The sequence below is a fragment of the Lichenostomus cassidix genome, chromosome 7 (genome assembly GCF_008360975.1).
Source record: "Lichenostomus cassidix isolate B80296 chromosome 7, HeHo_3.0, whole genome shotgun sequence".
NCBI classification, from domain to species: domain Eukaryota; kingdom Metazoa; phylum Chordata; class Aves; order Passeriformes; family Meliphagidae; genus Lichenostomus; species Lichenostomus cassidix.
This window is the reverse complement of record NC_139488.1, coordinates 36,291,882-36,307,918: the sequence shown is the minus strand read 5'-3', so window position 1 is coordinate 36,307,918 and position 16,037 is coordinate 36,291,882. Positions and strand designations below refer to the sequence as shown.

Sequence of the window (16,037 nt, the reverse complement as noted above, 5' to 3'; positions counted from 1 at the left end):
GAGCAGCGGCTCCGCCGTGAGGCGATGCACGGCTGCCCTCAGCCCGCCCTGAGGGCGCCGCTCCAGCGCCTTTCCCAGCGCCCCGCTCCCTGCCTCTTCCCGGGATTTCCCCTTTTTCTCCACATTTCCACCCCTGGGCTCCCTCAGGGCTCGGCTGAGGGACGGAGCCTCGTCCCTCACGCCGCACGGAGGCAGAGAGAGTGACCTCGCTACGCCGCCAGCTCCCCGGCCGTGTGATGGGGCCGGGCGGCTGCGGCTCCTCCTCCGCGGGCGGAAAGCGAAAGCGAAAGGTGGCGCCGGGAGGTTGTGCAGGCTGTGAGGGGTGTGCAGGGCTCTGAGGAGCCGCGGGGAGCTGCGGGATCCCCGGTCGCTCCCTCCGCCCGTCCCCGGCAGTGCCCGGCGGTCCCGCCCGGCAGGTGAGCGCTGAGGGAAACCCTCTGCTCCCCGCGGCGGAGGAGTCGCCGTGGATAAACCAAGTGAAGCCATTGTTCATTTATGCTTTCACTTTCCTTTCTTTTTTTAGGAAACGGTTCAAAACTCTCTAAATTGTGGCTGCTTGGTCCAGACCAGAGGGCCTTCCGGGATCCATAAGCTCAATTTCAAGCCTCTGAGTGAAACGGGTGGTGTTGGGTGAGAACCAAGGTGAGGATTTTCCAGGTGAGAGAATCAGAGCTGCCTGGACGGCTCGGGAATTTGGGAATCCTGCTGGGATCTCGTGGTCAGACTGTCCGACCTGTGGAGTATCCAACCTAAATCTCAGAGGATCAAACCTTGCCCTGGCAGCCACAGGTTAGATTGGCTTGGGAGCCTCTGCACCTTGGTATCTCCTCCTGGTCAGTGGCCTGGGAACTTCCCCAAGTTCCTTTTCATCTGCCTCAGCAAAATATTGTGGCTACAGATTCCAAATTTTAAGTTACCTGCTGCCTAAAAGTGTTTTCATTTGTGTTAAGAAGGTTTCACAGAATCCCAGACTGGTTTGGGTTGGAAGAGAATTTAAAGCTCATCTCATCCCACCCTTGCCATGGCAGGGACAATTCCACTGTCCCAGGTTGCTCCAAGCCCTCTCCAGCCTGCCCTTGGACACTGCCAGGGATCCAGAGGCAGCCACAGCTTCTCTGGGAATTCCATCCCAGCCAGGAATTCCTAATTCCCAATCTCCTATCCATCCCTGCCCTCTGGCAGTGGGAAGCCATTCCCTGTGTCCTGTCCCTCCAGCCCTTGTCCCAAATCCCTCTGCAGCTCTCCTGGAGCCACTTTAGGCCCTGGCAGGAGCTCTGTGTTCCCGTTTTCTCCAGGCTCTCAAGCACAGAACATACAGGCTGTTCCCATGTGTATCACAGCACAAAAGTATCATAAAGGCAAATACAGAACTACAAGAATAGTGAGGTTGAGTTGGGCACTGCAGAATTCCGCACATCTGTCTCTGGCTTTTATTTCCTAGTAAGGAAGGGGGTTTTAGATATCCAATTTCTATCACGTTTGCTTATAAAATGATACAACATTTGTGTTTAAAGACTCTTTCAGTTCAGCACAGCTTCTGGTATTCCCAATATTCTGTTGCATAAAAAAATCCCCAAACAATACACACAATGTTGTCATTTTTTCCTGTTCCCTCAGGTTTCAATGGATTTTACAAGCCCCCCATTATCTCTTCAAGACAATGGTTTTGTAAGTATTTCCTGATGTGTTGCCTGGGAGTAAAATCTGTATTTGACTGTTGTATCTGACTGAAGGTTTGTGCTACCACTGCTTCTGCTTGTCTCACCTTCTTCCACCCTTTAATACTTGGGATATTCCTGTTTCCACCTCCTGTTTCCATGGGGGGATTCCATTCCAAAGTCTCTGTGTTACACATCCTGTTAAAACTTTCTGTTCTGCCTCTCTTGCTCCTCTGTCTTCGTGGAGGTTTTTTTAGGGGAATTTCCATTTTCCTGGGATTCAGTTCCAGCAGTGCACAAGTGGTTTGGATGGGACTTTCCCTGGCTTTTATTGTGTTTTCCTGGCTATTTTTTTTTCCTTCTTTCAGATTGGAAACTGTTGTGTGAGACCATTTTTTTTAGTAAAAAACAAGTGCACTTTTTCTTAGCAGCTTCCAGCTGTTGGCTCATGCATCCTTCTGCTTTCCTGCACTCAATCCCTGGAGTGAAGGAATATTTTTCCCCTTTTAAGTAAGACCCAGATGGATATTTCCCTGTTGCTTAATTTGAAACTGGACAAAGTAGTGCAAAAAAAGATTTGATATTTTATTGTTTTTAGGAAATACGCAGCATTACCAAGAGAATTGACGAGATTATCTAATTCAGACCTTTTGCATAGATTATCTAATTGAGACCTTTTCCATGCCTAAATTTCATGGTTCCCATTCCAGTTTCATGTAATCTTGAGGAAAAGGGAGGGAGTGTTTCAGCACATTTCTCTGAATTTTTTTTTTAAATTTTATTTTCTGCAGAATGCTGCAGTCACAGAAACAAAACAGAACAGAGATTTTCTCTCTGGGTTTTATCCAGATGTAGTTTCAATGCCTTTATGAACTTCTGTCTTGAATTTCAATTCTAAAATACTTCTTTTATCACCTTCCTTGGTATTACCTTTTATTATCCAATCTCACAGAGCTTGGAAGCTCAAAATCCCATTTTCACTTTTTTTTTTTAATTGACACCTTCTCCTGGAGGAACTTCTGAGAAAGCACAGAGCTAAACATTTGTGGGTTTGAGTGGCTTAGTTCTGTGTGGAAGAACATGGACACAACTTGATTTATTATTTATCTAAATATTATCCTGTGGATTTTAGCAGTTGGATAATTACCAAATAATAATGGCTGGGTAGTAACCCACATTTTTGTAGATTTTTGTCCTGTCCAGAAAACAGACCAATTATTTGGCTCAAGTGATTAATTTTTTTTTTTAGTTTTTTTTAATAGTTTTTTTAAAGTTTTTATTTTTTTTTAATAATTGTTTGGGGTGTCTCCTTTGTTGCCCAAGAGAGGAGAAAACCAGTGTGTTCCTCTTCTCTCTGCAGAGTATGGTACCCCCTGAGCCATCAGAGCAGCAGATGGAAAGACTTAAGGAAGAGCTGAAGATGTGGAAGGCAAGTTCTGTAATGGAATCATGAAAATATGCTGAAAGATAAAGATTAGTCCATCCTTCTAACACCAAATCAACTCCCCCCAGATATAACATGTTTAACTTGCTCTCTATTCTTCAATGCTTTGTGCCTCTGTTCATCCCAGTGGTAACCATGCTTGTGAGTTTAATATTTACCCAAAGTGTTAAAAATAAATATAAAGGTTTACTCAAGGTTTTGTTTGTTCCTGTAGAAATAATAGAAAAAAATTTAAAAATATTTTTCTTTTTGCTATCCAGGAAAGAATTGAAGAGGCTAAAAATAGAAATGCTGACCTTCGTCTCTCCATATACAGTGCTGAGGAAGAGTGTGCTAGAGCAGAGATGAAGCTGAAGGAGCAAGAGAAGCTGCATAAGGACAGAATTACCATCTTTGAGGTATGGAGAAGCTGTTGGTATTTGGGGGGTTGGGAAGGAGGTGTGGATGTGGAAAATGGGAGGAGTATTTCCAGTTTCAATGGCTTTACCAGTGTGCAGATTGTACTGGTGGAATGTTCTGCACATTTTTTTTCCTGCACTTTAGTTTTTCACTGGCAGGCAAAGAAACAGTGCAACAAACCAAGTCTATTTTGGAATAAAAATGAAACCAATCTTCCTCTTCCAAGATTCTCCCCCAGTTCTGAGTTCCAGTTCTGTGTGATGTGGATAAAGCTGAGTGGGTTGATTGCACTGCTTTGGCAACTCCATGTTCTGTGAGAGGTCACAGCACCCAAGGGATCAGCATTTCTTAGGTGCCACTGAGCTGGGCAAGAGGCAGGACCTGTTTGAAGAGGGTTTTTCCTTCTGGAGCTGCTTAATTCCAGAGCCAGTTGGTTCTTTCCCTCAATATTCCACATGCAGTAACAGGAGAAGGTTCCACAGGCTGACAAGGAGGTGCTTGTAAATCACTCACCACAAATTATTTCTTCAAACTATTAAAATGTAATTAGTAACTTGAATACACTCAGGTTGGTGAGAGGTTTTCTGGAAGTTGATTTTGGCTCTTTAATCATAAAAGTTTGGATTTTATACCAAGGGAAGGTCGTTACTTTGTGCCTAAGTAGGATTCATTATGGAGCAAGCATGGAGCAGCTAGGAGGAAGGACAAGAACACGAAGAGGGCAGAGCAGCAGCATGGCAGAAACTGCCCAGATTTGGCTGAAATATATTTCTGTCTTTATTTAAGTGTTTGATTTTGCATTTCTTGTTTTTGGCCTGTAGAAAGAGCTTTTCCTGCTCAACCAAGAAAACGCTGAGCTGAAGAAAGACATTGAAAAGCTCAAAGAAGGACTGGAAGAATACAGTTCCCAGGATAATCCGGTAAAGGAGGTGAAATATTTGTGAATTTATCTTTTAGAGGGGCAGATTTTTATTTTCATAGAAGGTTTTGGGTTAGGAGTGACCTTAAAGCTCATCCAGTTCCAACTCCAGGGACACCTTCTACTATCCCAGGCTGCTCCAAACCCCGTCCAGCCTGGCCTTGGACACTTCCAGGGATCCAGGGGCAGCCACAGCCTCTCTGGAAAACCTGAGCCTCCCCCTGGATTTGTCCCTCCTAGAGTGTGGGGGCAACTTGTTCAGCATTTGAACCTCTACTAATTTCAATTTAAAACAAAGCTGAATGTTTCATTTTCTTACTTTCCCTGGCAAGACAATTTGAAGCAGGCTGAGGATGTGGAAATAAATACAAGAATGTGAGGTACTGAAAGCATGAGAGGAATGGAGAGAAGCAGAAATTTATTAAATGGAAGACACTGGAATAAAAAATATTCATAGCATTGGTAATTTTCAAGTCTTATTTTTCCTCTGTCAATTCTAGAATCAGATTAAAAAGGAGGTGGCAGAAATGAAACTGAGGTTCACTTACCTGGAAGACATGAAGGAGGATTGGTCAGATATGGACACTCACTGTGTTTTTTGGGCATCTACAAAAATCCCCTTCAAACTGAATCACAACCAGGCACTGCTGACTTTTGAAGATGAAAAAGGTATGAGGCATATTTGAAGTATAAAATTCATGTCTCTGACATTTCATCAGGTAGTGGTGTGGCTGTCACCCAAAGATATTTTGCATTAGAGGGGAGAAGTCTTATCTTAATATTTTATACAATAAGCACCTTTGATAGCATAAAAGTTTTACTATTCTCACTCAAAATTTATTTTTAGATATAATATATTATTAATATTTGTTATATTTTAATGTATTATTTATTAATATTTATTGTTTGTTATTAATAAAGTTGTTAGAATATTTTGTCTGTTATTATATTATTTTGCCTACATATAACCACTGAGATTTTATGGAAATGGACATGAATGGTTGGGATCTGGTTGCTTAATTATTTATTTATTTTCTCTCTCTGGTTGCTTAATTATTATTTATTTCTCCTTTACTGATGGAAAAGGAGATTCTGCATAAGAGACTGGGGAATAGTTTTGGCTTTACAATGATTAAACAAAGTTTTTCATATCTGATTTCCCTCAGTTGCCCAGAGACTGACCAAGATGAGCAGACACACTGTGAACCTGGACAACAGAACAGAAACTGTGACAGTGAGGTCTTTTGAACTTGACATGGGATTCCAATTTGAGGTAAACAACTGAAATATGCAGCTGTAAAAATCCGAATTCTTTAACAGTTTTAAGTTCTTTTTTTTTTGGCGTTTTCAGTCACAAAGTGCACAAAAATTTGATATTTTTAGCTCCACGTCACTGTCTCTGGAAAGAAGATCAACGTTTCAGAAATACCTGAGCTTCCCATTCCTGAAGATTGGATGAAAGACAAACTTGAGCTGAATTTCTACAAAACTGAGCAGGCAGGAAGAGGAGGAGAAATAGAAGATGTGACCTACGACAAGGAGTCTGGGACAGCTGTCATCACATTCCTCAGACCTGGAGGTAGAGTTTGGAATATTTTCTTATCCAAATCCAGAACTGTCCATCCTGGGTTCCATTCTGGGTTAACCACTGAGTGTTGCAAATTCTTCCCATGGGGAGTTCAAATAAAGCAGTTTTCCATTACATCCCTTTTTGAGCAAACAGATCACAGCTCATGAGCTTTATTTCCTTCAGAACTTTTTTTGAAAGTTTTTTTTTTCTTTTGCATCGCCAGACACTCATGTTGCAAACAGAAAATGAGGAAATTGTGTTTGATTTTAGCTCCTGTTGCACAACAATGAAGTTAGACAGGCATTCCTATTGCCCAACTGGATGGAATTCCATGATCAGTGGAGCCACATCCACTTAGAGCAGCTGCTTTAGATTGATTTCAGAAGCTTTTGTGGGCATTTCATGATTTTGCCTTTTTGTCTTTTTTTTGGACATGCCAAAGAAACTTTTTGCAGAGTGCACATGAAGAATCTACAAGTGTGCCATCATATATCAGTTTCCACATCCAGAAAGATGAGTCTGTTCTTTGAAATGTTTATAAAATACAGTTTAAATTCTATGAAATCATTAACTCTTCTTTTTCTCATTCTCCATTACAGCAAGCAACAACTTTGTGGGATGTACTAAATACTCCTTCTGTGCAGAGGGAAAGTCCTTCAGGCTTTCTATCTCCCCAAATGTTGCTTTTCACTTGAGAAAGTTTCAGGTAAAAGAATCTACTGCAGGCTGATAGAACAGATAAGTGGGAAACAGGAGATGTGGGCAGAATTTTCCATCCCGAGCCCTGCAGAGGCTTTTGTGTCATGGACTTTGTGGAACTTAACAGCAGCTGTGAGTGTGAAATAGGCTGATGAGCTCATGTTTTGCAGTGTGGAAGCTGTAATTTATTTTTACAGGGTGTGCATGTCTTTTCTTGATCAAATTATCTCAGCACTCCCCACATGCCTGTGTTGGGCAGGAGGGATTTTTTGGGAAGGGGGTTGATCACAGACAGAGTTTTCTGAGGCTCAAAGCACTGTCAGGCTGATCCATTATGAGGATCCCTCAATGAGAGTCCCAGCAGAGACCCAACAAATGGAACATTTTCTCATTCACTCACTGATTTCGTTCACCCAACCCAAACAGTGACTCTGTCACACACAGCTTGCTCATCACATCCTCCCTCCAATTGTCTGCTGCTTTATGAACAGATGCTAATCAAGTCAGTATTGTGTATATAATCAAGCCTTGGTAATTAAGGCATGGGCTGGATGTGTGCAGGACACCCAGCAGAGTCTGTGCAGGTGTGGGGTGTGTCCTGGCAGGGATTTTATGGAGTGGTGCTGTCTGGAGCCATCAGAGATCCCCAAATCCAGCGTGGGTGCATTAAGGAGTGTGGGATGCACCAGTTCAGGAATCCAGGTGGATTCAGAACCATGGAGTCACAGAATATCCTGAGCTGGAAGGACCCACAGGATCACTGATCCAACCCCAGCCCTGCACAGACACCCCAAATCCCACCCTGGGCATCCCTGGCAGTGCTGTCCAAACACTCCTGCAGCTCTGGCAGTGCCCAGCACCCTCTGGGGGAAGAACCTTTTTCTGAGATCCATCCCAGATCTCTCCTGGCACAGCTCCAGCTGTTCTTTCTCTGCTCCTTCCTTGGGAGGAAGCTCCAGACCAGGATGAATCTCCCCTCACTCTCCTCCAACAAACCAAGTGCCCTCAGCTGCTCCTTGTAAGGCTCCTCAGACCCTTCATAGTAATGCATGACAGAAATCAGAATTCCTGCTATTTCCAGTGACAGAAATATCCCCACTATCCAAAACCTTAACCCTGTCAAAGATCCCAGCCATACCTGAGCAAGGAATTTAATTCCCATCTCACTCTGTTCCTTTGAATGCACAGCAGCTGTATAATCCAAGTTTGTTCTTTCCTCCACAGCCATACTGTGGGGTTTCCAAGAAGACCATTCTGCTGAAAGGAATCCCAGAGGTGGAAGAGGATGAAGAAAGTGTGCAGGACATGATTGAAATTCACTTCCAGAAGCCGAGTAACGGTGGTGGGGAGATAGAGAAAATCAAATACAACTCCAAAGGAGAAGCCTATGTTTGTTTTGAGGAGGATACTGGGAATGCAGCCTAGGAAATCATAGGGAACTCAGGAAGTTCTGAGGTTTTGTTCCTTAGAGGCACAGGAATTTATGTAGATAATGTGCTTTAATGTTCTGAAATTGATATTGTAAAAGAGGAATTCCCTGCCTTTCTGATTTGCCTCATGGCACTGATTTTGGATCAAAGTCAGCAAAACTCCCAGCTTGTGTTCCAGATTAGAGGCACAGACAAAGCCTTTATCAACACTTGAAACATAATCTAAGATTTTCTGCCAGTTTGTGTATTTTATACCTTGCAGATTGTAAAGGGCTCCAAAGTGGGATAAGTGTATTATTTCATACATTTTGAATACAAAACCATATTTAATCCCAGCCCAAGCCTCTTCACAGACCTGCTTTGTTGGAGTGCCAGAGCTTCACGAGAGGCTCTGACACAGCTCCAGTCCTGCTGAGGTAGCTGAGTGTCACCAAACTCAACTACCTGAAGGAACCCTGTAATTTCATAAAACCCACGTGATCAAATTAGTGAGAGAATTAAAACACAAAACGGGAGATGCAAAACCATCAGAGTTTTAAGAAATGCCATGGCGTTTGCTGCCTTTAGCTGTTGAGCTTCTGCCAGGTTCATAGTTTATTGTTTAATATTTGTTTCCACAATTAAATTTTTCCTCATCTAAGTTCATGATTTTGGTTATTTTAAACTATTACAGTGAAGGATTGAACTGATGCTTTATCTGCTTTGTAACAATGCTGGGGGAACAGCCTGAGGGATCTGGTGATCCCAGGCTGGTACTGGAGAGAGTTATTTTCCCAGGAGAAATGTTTTTCCTTTTCTGCTGTCATCCTTGGAAAATAAATCCTCCTCTGACTTTGCACTTTTGTCACCCTCAGGAGCTGAAACGGTTTGGCCCCAACAGTGTTAACTCCAAACTAACACGAGCCTGACACTGAAAATAATTTATTTTCTGGGTATTTGACATCTTGGTATGCAGGAAAAGGACAGTGCACTGAGAAAGGCTCTGCAAAAATACCTCAGGGATTATTATTCCAGAGAAACTTGTAATTGGCAGTGGATAAAAGTTGAATATGGAAAATTACAATGCTGCAAACACCACAGTTTATTTTGAATTTGCTGTCGAGTGAGATACATGTGACTGTAGCACCTCTTACTGCTTAGGGCATGCAAAGGCAGGGATTGATTATCTGACCGTTGTGAAATAATAATTAATTCAAACAAAGTACTGAAGAATTTCTGGAGATTGTGCACTTTTGCATGCTCAAAAACTTGGTAAGACCAGACACCTTAAAGAAGGGGGGGAAACCTGAGAAAGGGAAAAAATGTAATGAATTTCAACTGTACCTCACTGATAAGTGTTCAGAAGTAAATCCTAAAAAAAGGAAAAAGTTTAAAATTCTCATAAGGTATCACAGTGTAAGGGAGTAGTGAGAAGCTGCAGGTTTTAAAGCACAGAAAACCAATCTGAGATTTTAACATTTTAAGACAATGTCTGTAAATGTCTTGCTTTTCTCTGATGAATTATGGTTTGTGATGATTATACTGTTACATTTTAAAGCAGCAGTGGTGCTTAAAGTCTGGGAACAGTTTTTAATTATTAAAAATAAGAATACAGCATTTTCAATGTTTTTATAAATGTCAGGGTCCTTTTTCCTTCCTGCTGGAGTGACTTTTCTTGGGATGGCAGTTTGAAGAGCTGGGAGGTTTTTCTACCCACATTCCACACATGGACATTCTCCCAGCTGCAGCTTTCACCCAAACCCTGGTGTTGAGTCAAACCTGGGCTGTTTGAGGCCACGGGGGCTGTGCAGGGACAGCTTTGGGGTGCCACGTGGGTGATATGTGTTATCTGCCATGTGTGTGCTTCGTCATGTGTGTCCCTGTCCATGCATGTCCCTGTCCATGTGTCCCTGTCCATGCGTGTCCCTGTCCATGCATGTCCCTATCCATGTGTGTCGCTGTCCATGTGGGATATTGGGAAGGAATTGTTCCCTGTGAGGGTAGGCAGGCCCTGGCACAGGCTGCCCAGAGAAGCTGTGGCTGTCCGTGCATCCCTGAAGTGTTCCCTGCCCATGTGTGTCCTTTTCCATGTGTGTCCCTGGCCATGTGTGTGTCCCTGTCCATGTGTGTCGCTGTCCATGTGTGTCCCTGTCCGTGTGGGATATTGGAAAGAGCGCCTCGCTGTGAGGGTGGGGAGGCCTTGGCACGGCGTGCCCAGAGAAGCTGTGGCTGCCCCATCCCGGGAAGCGTTCCCTGTCCGTTCATGTCCCTCTCCTCGTGTCCCCATCCATTGATGTCCCTCTCCATCCGTGTCCCTGTCCCTCCCGGCTCGCTCAGCCCGCTGCCAGCCCCGCAGTTCCCGCCGGGCAGGCGGGCCGTGCCGTGCCGTGCCGCGCTGTGTGCCTCACGGCTGGAGGCGGCTCAGGGGAGGTCCCGCCGCTTCCCCGCGCTTTCGCTTTCGTTTCCCCGCCGGGCCGGGCCGGGCCCACCCGGCCCCGATCGCTCCCCCGGTGGCATCTCCTTGCCGGCGAGATCCCGTCCCGTCGGAGCCGCGGCCATGGCAAGTGCCGGGAGCGGGGAAAGCGGGGATTGCGCACCGTGAGGGGAAGGGCCGGGAGGAGCCGGGAGGAGCCGGGAGGAGCCGGGAAAAGGGCAGGGAAAGGGTGGGAAGGGAGTGCGGGGAGACTGGGGACAAGGGATGGAGGGACAGGACACAGGGAATGGCTTCCCGCTGCCAGAGGGAGAGATGGGATCTTGGGAATTAGGAATTCCTGGCTGGGAGGGTGGGGAGGGGCTGAGCTGGAATTCCCAGAGAAGCTGTGGTGCCCCTGGCAGCGTCCAAGGCCAGGCTGGACAGGGTTTGGAGCAGCCATGGCAGGGTGTGGGACGGGATGGCCTTTAAGGTCCTTCTCAGCCCAAACTACTGTGGGATTTGCCAATAAACCCCAGCAGTACCCCCCTGTCCGCGGCTACAGGAACAGCAGAGCTCCTGCCCCATCCTTCCCTCCTGCCCATCCCTCCCTCCTGCCCCATCCTCCTCCTGCCCCATCCCTCCTGCCCCATCCCTCCTGCCCCATCCCTCTCCTGCCCCATCCCTCCTCCTGCCCCATCCCTCCCTCCTGCCCCATCCTTCCTCCTGCCCATCCCTCCTCCTGCCCCATCCCTCTCTCCTGCCCCATCCCTCCCTCCTGCCCCATCCCTCCCTCCTGCCCCACCCCTCTTGCCCCATCCCTCCCTCCTGCCCCATCCCTCCTCCTGCCCCATCCCTCCTGCCCATCCTCCCTCTGCCCATCCTCCTGCCCATCCTCCTCCTGCCCCCCTCCCTCCTGCCCCATCCCTCCTTGCCCCATCCCTCCTGCCCCATCCTCCTGCCCCATCCCTCCTGCTCCATCCCTCCTCCTGCCCCATCCCTCCCTCCTGCCCCATCCCTCCTCCTGCCCCATCCTTCTGCCCCATCCCTCCTGCTCCATCCCTCCTGCCCATCCCTCCCTCCTGCCCCATCCCTCCCTCCTGCCTCATTCCTCCTGCCCCATCCCTCCTGCACCATCCCTCCTGCCCCATCCATCCCTCCTCCTGCCCCATCCCTCCTGCTGCCCCATCCCTCTTCCTGCCCCATCCTTCCCTCCTCCTCCCATAGCACCCATTCCTGCTGGGAGCAGCTGCTCGGCACAGACATGTCTCAGGAGTGATTCAGCACAAACTGTGCTTTCATGGGTTTTTTTTTTCCCCTAACCCCACTAGCAGGCACGAGTGTTGCTCCCAAACACCAGCTGGGAAGGTGTGAGGTGCTGTCTGGCAGCTGAGCTCTCCGGCTGTGCCAGGCGTGAGAAAATCCTGCCTGGATCTTGGAAGCTCCCTGTTTGTATTCCCTCCGTGCTGCCTCATTAGAGAGGGGACTTGCTCTCACACGAACTTCACCACCAGGATAATTGGCTACTGTAATTAATTAAAGCTCCTGGCTCTCCACGTTTGCTGGGGGATAAAAGGAGGTTGCAGAGTCTCGCTGGATTTGCCTCCAGAGCCGTGGTGGTCCCCAGGACTTGGGACAGATGTCACCCCCTCGGCAGCACATTCTGCTTTGGAACTGGAGCTGGGATTGTGTTTTAGGCAGCCCAGGCCCAGAGAAAAAACTGAGAGAAGTTTCAAGAATTCAGATGGAGTGACTGACCTCAAGTACAGTAACTGACAGCTCGTTCCCACGCACGCTGCCGTGCAGACAAACTAAATTTATTTCCTTTCCTCCAAAAAGTCAATGAACTGTTACTAAATTTAGTCAGTGTTCTACAATTTGCAGTGATTTTGCTGTGATATTCCCAGTGAAATGTTACTGTTTATGTCCGTGTAGTAAGAATGGAATGAAAATCTGCTCTTCCTAACAAGACATGGATGCAAATCCTGTTTGGGATGGGGTTTGGGATTGCTGCTGGGGGTTTGGCTCTGATGGAAATCATGTGTGTGGTTGGTTGTTTCATGCACTGCGAGTCTGGGCTGACTGGGATTATGTTCTCCCAATTTAACAATAAATAAATGGAGAGAGATGAGTCAGAGCACAGCCCAAGATCCCAGCTCTCCTGAATTTAACAAAGCATCTGCCCCTTCCACTCTGCAAGGAATCCTTGCTAAGCACCACATGCAGTTGCAGTTTTTCATTCTCTCCAAATTTTGAATATTAAAATTGTAGGAAACCACGTTATCAGTGTGACACTGCACCTTCCAGTTGAGAAACCTCAACTTAGTGCTCGTTTTTGCTGCCCTAAGGAGATTCTGAGAGGGTGGAAATGGCATTTAAAGCCATTTTTTAGTGCTGAGGAAGCCTGGCATGTGCTAAAATCTGATTCAGCAGGATTAATTAACTCCTAAATGCACGTTGCAAAGGGAATGGGAGTCACTGCAGGGATGGGAATGTGGGAGTTAAACTCTGCATTTACCATGTGCCACCTCTGCCCAGGCCACAGGCCAAGCTGCCAGAGCCACCAGGACCATTGTCATCGCTGGTGTCCCAGATGGCCTCCTGCAGGATGAGGTCATGGCTGACATCCTGACCATCCACTTCCAGCGGTCCAGGAACAACGGTGGGGATGTGGAGGAGGTCAAGTATCCCACAGGGAATAAAGGAGTTGCCTACATAACCTTTGAAGACCAAGAAGGTATTTAGATTAAAGTATCAAAGTACAGCCATCCCCCAAAAAGTCAGCCCCAGGAGGCTGATAAATTGTTTACAGGTACTGGGGTTTTATAGAACTTATATCAAAGTACAGCCATCCCCCAAAAAATCAGCCCCAGAAGGCTGATACCAAACCAAATTATTTTAAATTGTTTACAAGTACTGGGGTTTTATAGAACTTATCTAGAGACTGAAGCCTCTCTGCTAATCAGTCCAAGTTTGAGGATTTTATTCCTCCTCGCTGAAGTAATGACTCAGTCATCATGCAAAGCATTATGTTTGTTTTGCAGGAATGAATTTATACAGTGCATAACATATTATTTTGGTAGTCAGGCTTTGGGGAATAAATCTCTGCCAATTAATATGCTGAGACAGACAGGGTTCTGTCTCTCTGAGCAATTTGGAGCAATACATAAAATATTAGGTGAAAATACCGAGTGGCCTGTGTGTGTGTTTGGGAAATGGTTACATGAAGGGTTCCAGCAGGCCAGAGGTGACTGTTTTACTGCTCAACAAGTGAATCTGGGTTTCTTTTTAGTTGTGGAGAATGTTCTGAAGAAGGATCAGCATCTCCTGGAGGACAGGAGGCTGTCCAGGCACTACCCCCTGACCGTGACCCGCTACTGTGACAACGTGAGCTCCTCCCTAATTCACCTAATTATGCTTCCACTGCCTTATTAACCACTCCTTAACCTCTCTCCCTCCAAATTCCAGCCCTTCCTCTGTGTCACATCCATCCTCAACCTGGCTGTCTTCAAAGATCTCTTGGTTTTAGAAGATCTGGTGGAAGAAATGAGAAAGCAGAGCCCGGCTTTGGGCTTTGGGCCTTTGCAGCCTGATGGGCTCATCACTGTCCAAGGCTCCTTCCCAGCACTCCAAGGGCTGAGAGATTTCCTCTTGTCAAAGGCAAAATCCCTCTCTGAGAAGGACAAAAGAGAGGGAAGTGAATCCCAGCAGAGGCTGAGGAGGAGGCTGCAGGAGCACAGAGGTGTCACGGAGGTGAGGAATTCCCTTCAGGATGCACATGGGGAAAAAGAAGTGGTTCTTCTGGACACAGATATCTATCACTACATGAAGCACTTCCATCCCAAAGCATTCCAGGCCAGTGATGTTGTCATTTCTGGGGTCACCAATGGTGACATCACGACAGTGTGTGTGGAGAATGCTGGGGGAAAGGCTGATACTGCACACACACTAAGGGTCAAGAAGAAAATTGAAAATTATTCCATAAAACTCCTTAAGATTTTACATAAGGAAAGGATCTGCTTCAAGGAACATGGCAGAGGTGAGAGGCAGAGATACAAACAGGTCTGTGAAAGACTAAAACCCCTTTACCCTGACGTTTTGATCATTCCTTACGACACCCACATTGATGTTGTAGGAACTGCTTCAGATGTTTTTGAGTTTGCAGAGGAAGTGAGGAGTCACTCCAGGTAGGAAGGGAAGCTCCTGAAGTTGGAATTTCTCATCCAGCTGTGGCCCTGTGGGACTGCAGACCTCCCCCTGTGGCACTGGGATGTCACCTCAGTCCCAATCCCTGGCAGCTCTGCTCAGGAGGGTGACCAAGCCTGGCCCCCCAAACACCAAAGCAAGGTCAGAACAAGAAACCAATGATCTCTGCACTCAGGGAGCAAAGAATTTAAGCCTCTTCTGTCCAGAAACAGCCCCATTTTCCTTCTGTTAGCACACTCAGCTCATCCCAGCTTGCTGTCAGGGACCACACGATGAGAAAAGAGATTTTTTTGAAGCTGGGTGGGCCAGCCTTGGAGCAAACACTGCAGGGAGGTTCTGTGGGGAGTTATGCAAGGAGGTGACCACAGCAGGCAGCAATGGGGACCTTTCCTGTGGCCTTTCTCTGCAGAAGGACCTTCTCACCCTCACAGAGGTGTGCAGAGAAGAGAGCTTTGACACTTGGCAGAGCAAAAATGCACATTAAATGTGCTTGAGACAGAAAATGGCACTGAGAATTCTTCCCTGCATCTTGCCCTGAAACTGGCAAGTTTGTTTGCACAGGAGCAATAATGGGGTTTTTTTTCCAGCTGTAAAGGCTTCTGCAGCATCTCTTGACAGCACATTATTTAGACATGAAAGTATGGCCAGAGGTTTGATGGGAAAATTTGGGGGCATTGAGAGTTTGGAGTCAGATTCTGTTTGTGCAAATCTGTTTCTATATCCATTACAAGGGCACAAAGCCTTTTTTTTTTTTTTTGTTAACCAATTTAGAAAACTGCCTTTATTTTGTGATATCAGTGTGTTTAGAATAGTTTGTCAAAACATACAGAGCTCTTTTGTCTGATGTGAAGGGAAAGTTTTTAGGGGTTTGTGCCATTAAAGGAATGAGTTGGACAAAACATCATGTCTGTGTTATTTTAACCAAATCCCAGGTTTTTGGTTGGGAGCCCAAAACCTGAAGCCCAAGAAATGCTTGAGGTATTTTCTTGTCATGACTGATTAGCCATTGCAATTATGCCAATGAAAGATGTTAAAGCAGTGTGTTAAAAATTACTGTCAGAGCAGCAAGAGGATGAGCTTAAGTGCTTTGCAGGATTGGGAGGAGGGGAGTAATATTTAAAATTTAATCCTTTCCAAGTTCCCCTGTGCACTGGGGGTTCTCCAAGGGGGTCAGGGATGGAGTGGAAGATGGATGCTCTGCAAAACCCCCCCTGGGGCTGCTTTGGGTCATCCCCACAGCACTCAAACAGAGATGGGAAGTTTTTCAACCTTGTCAAAGAGAAAATCCTCTATGAAGGATAATCCTTTAATGAAATTAGTGCT

At 46.2% G+C, this 16,037-nt stretch overlaps 2 protein-coding genes across 5 annotated transcripts; both read left to right on the top strand.

The window, feature by feature from the left end:
- Nucleotides 1–289: 289 nt before the first annotated feature.
- NMI (N-myc and STAT interactor) lies at nt 290–9,734 on the top strand. 4 transcript variants are annotated; one of them, XM_085067181.1, is made up of 11 exons: nt 290–416; nt 524–642; nt 1,618–1,668; nt 3,019–3,087; nt 3,363–3,500; nt 4,323–4,430; nt 4,921–5,089; nt 5,587–5,693; nt 5,804–5,999; nt 6,594–6,696; nt 7,914–8,051. In XM_085067181.1, exons 3-10 carry the CDS (start codon nt 1,624–1,626, stop codon nt 6,683–6,685), a joined length of 924 nt encoding a protein of 307 aa, XP_084923307.1. In that variant the 5' UTR covers nt 290–416; nt 524–642; nt 1,618–1,623; the 3' UTR covers nt 6,686–6,696; nt 7,914–8,051. The 4 variants fall into 4 exon arrangements, with proteins under 4 accessions (XP_084923307.1, XP_084923306.1, XP_084923304.1 ...); XM_085067180.1 differs by having other exon boundaries at nt 293–416; nt 4,323–4,421; nt 6,590–6,696; nt 7,914–9,734; XM_085067178.1 differs by having other exon boundaries at nt 293–416; nt 6,590–6,696; nt 7,914–9,734.
- A 551-nt stretch (nt 9,735–10,285) lies between these two features.
- On the top strand, nt 10,286–15,613 carry RBM43 (RNA binding motif protein 43). Its single transcript, XM_085067177.1, has 4 exons — nt 10,286–10,658; nt 13,047–13,245; nt 13,801–13,895; nt 13,977–15,613. The coding sequence occupies exons 1-4, from the start codon at nt 10,362–10,364 to the stop codon at nt 14,697–14,699; spliced, it is 1,314 nt and encodes a 437-aa protein (XP_084923303.1). The 5' UTR covers nt 10,286–10,361; the 3' UTR covers nt 14,700–15,613.
- The last annotated feature ends 424 nt before the right edge of the window (nt 15,614–16,037 follow it).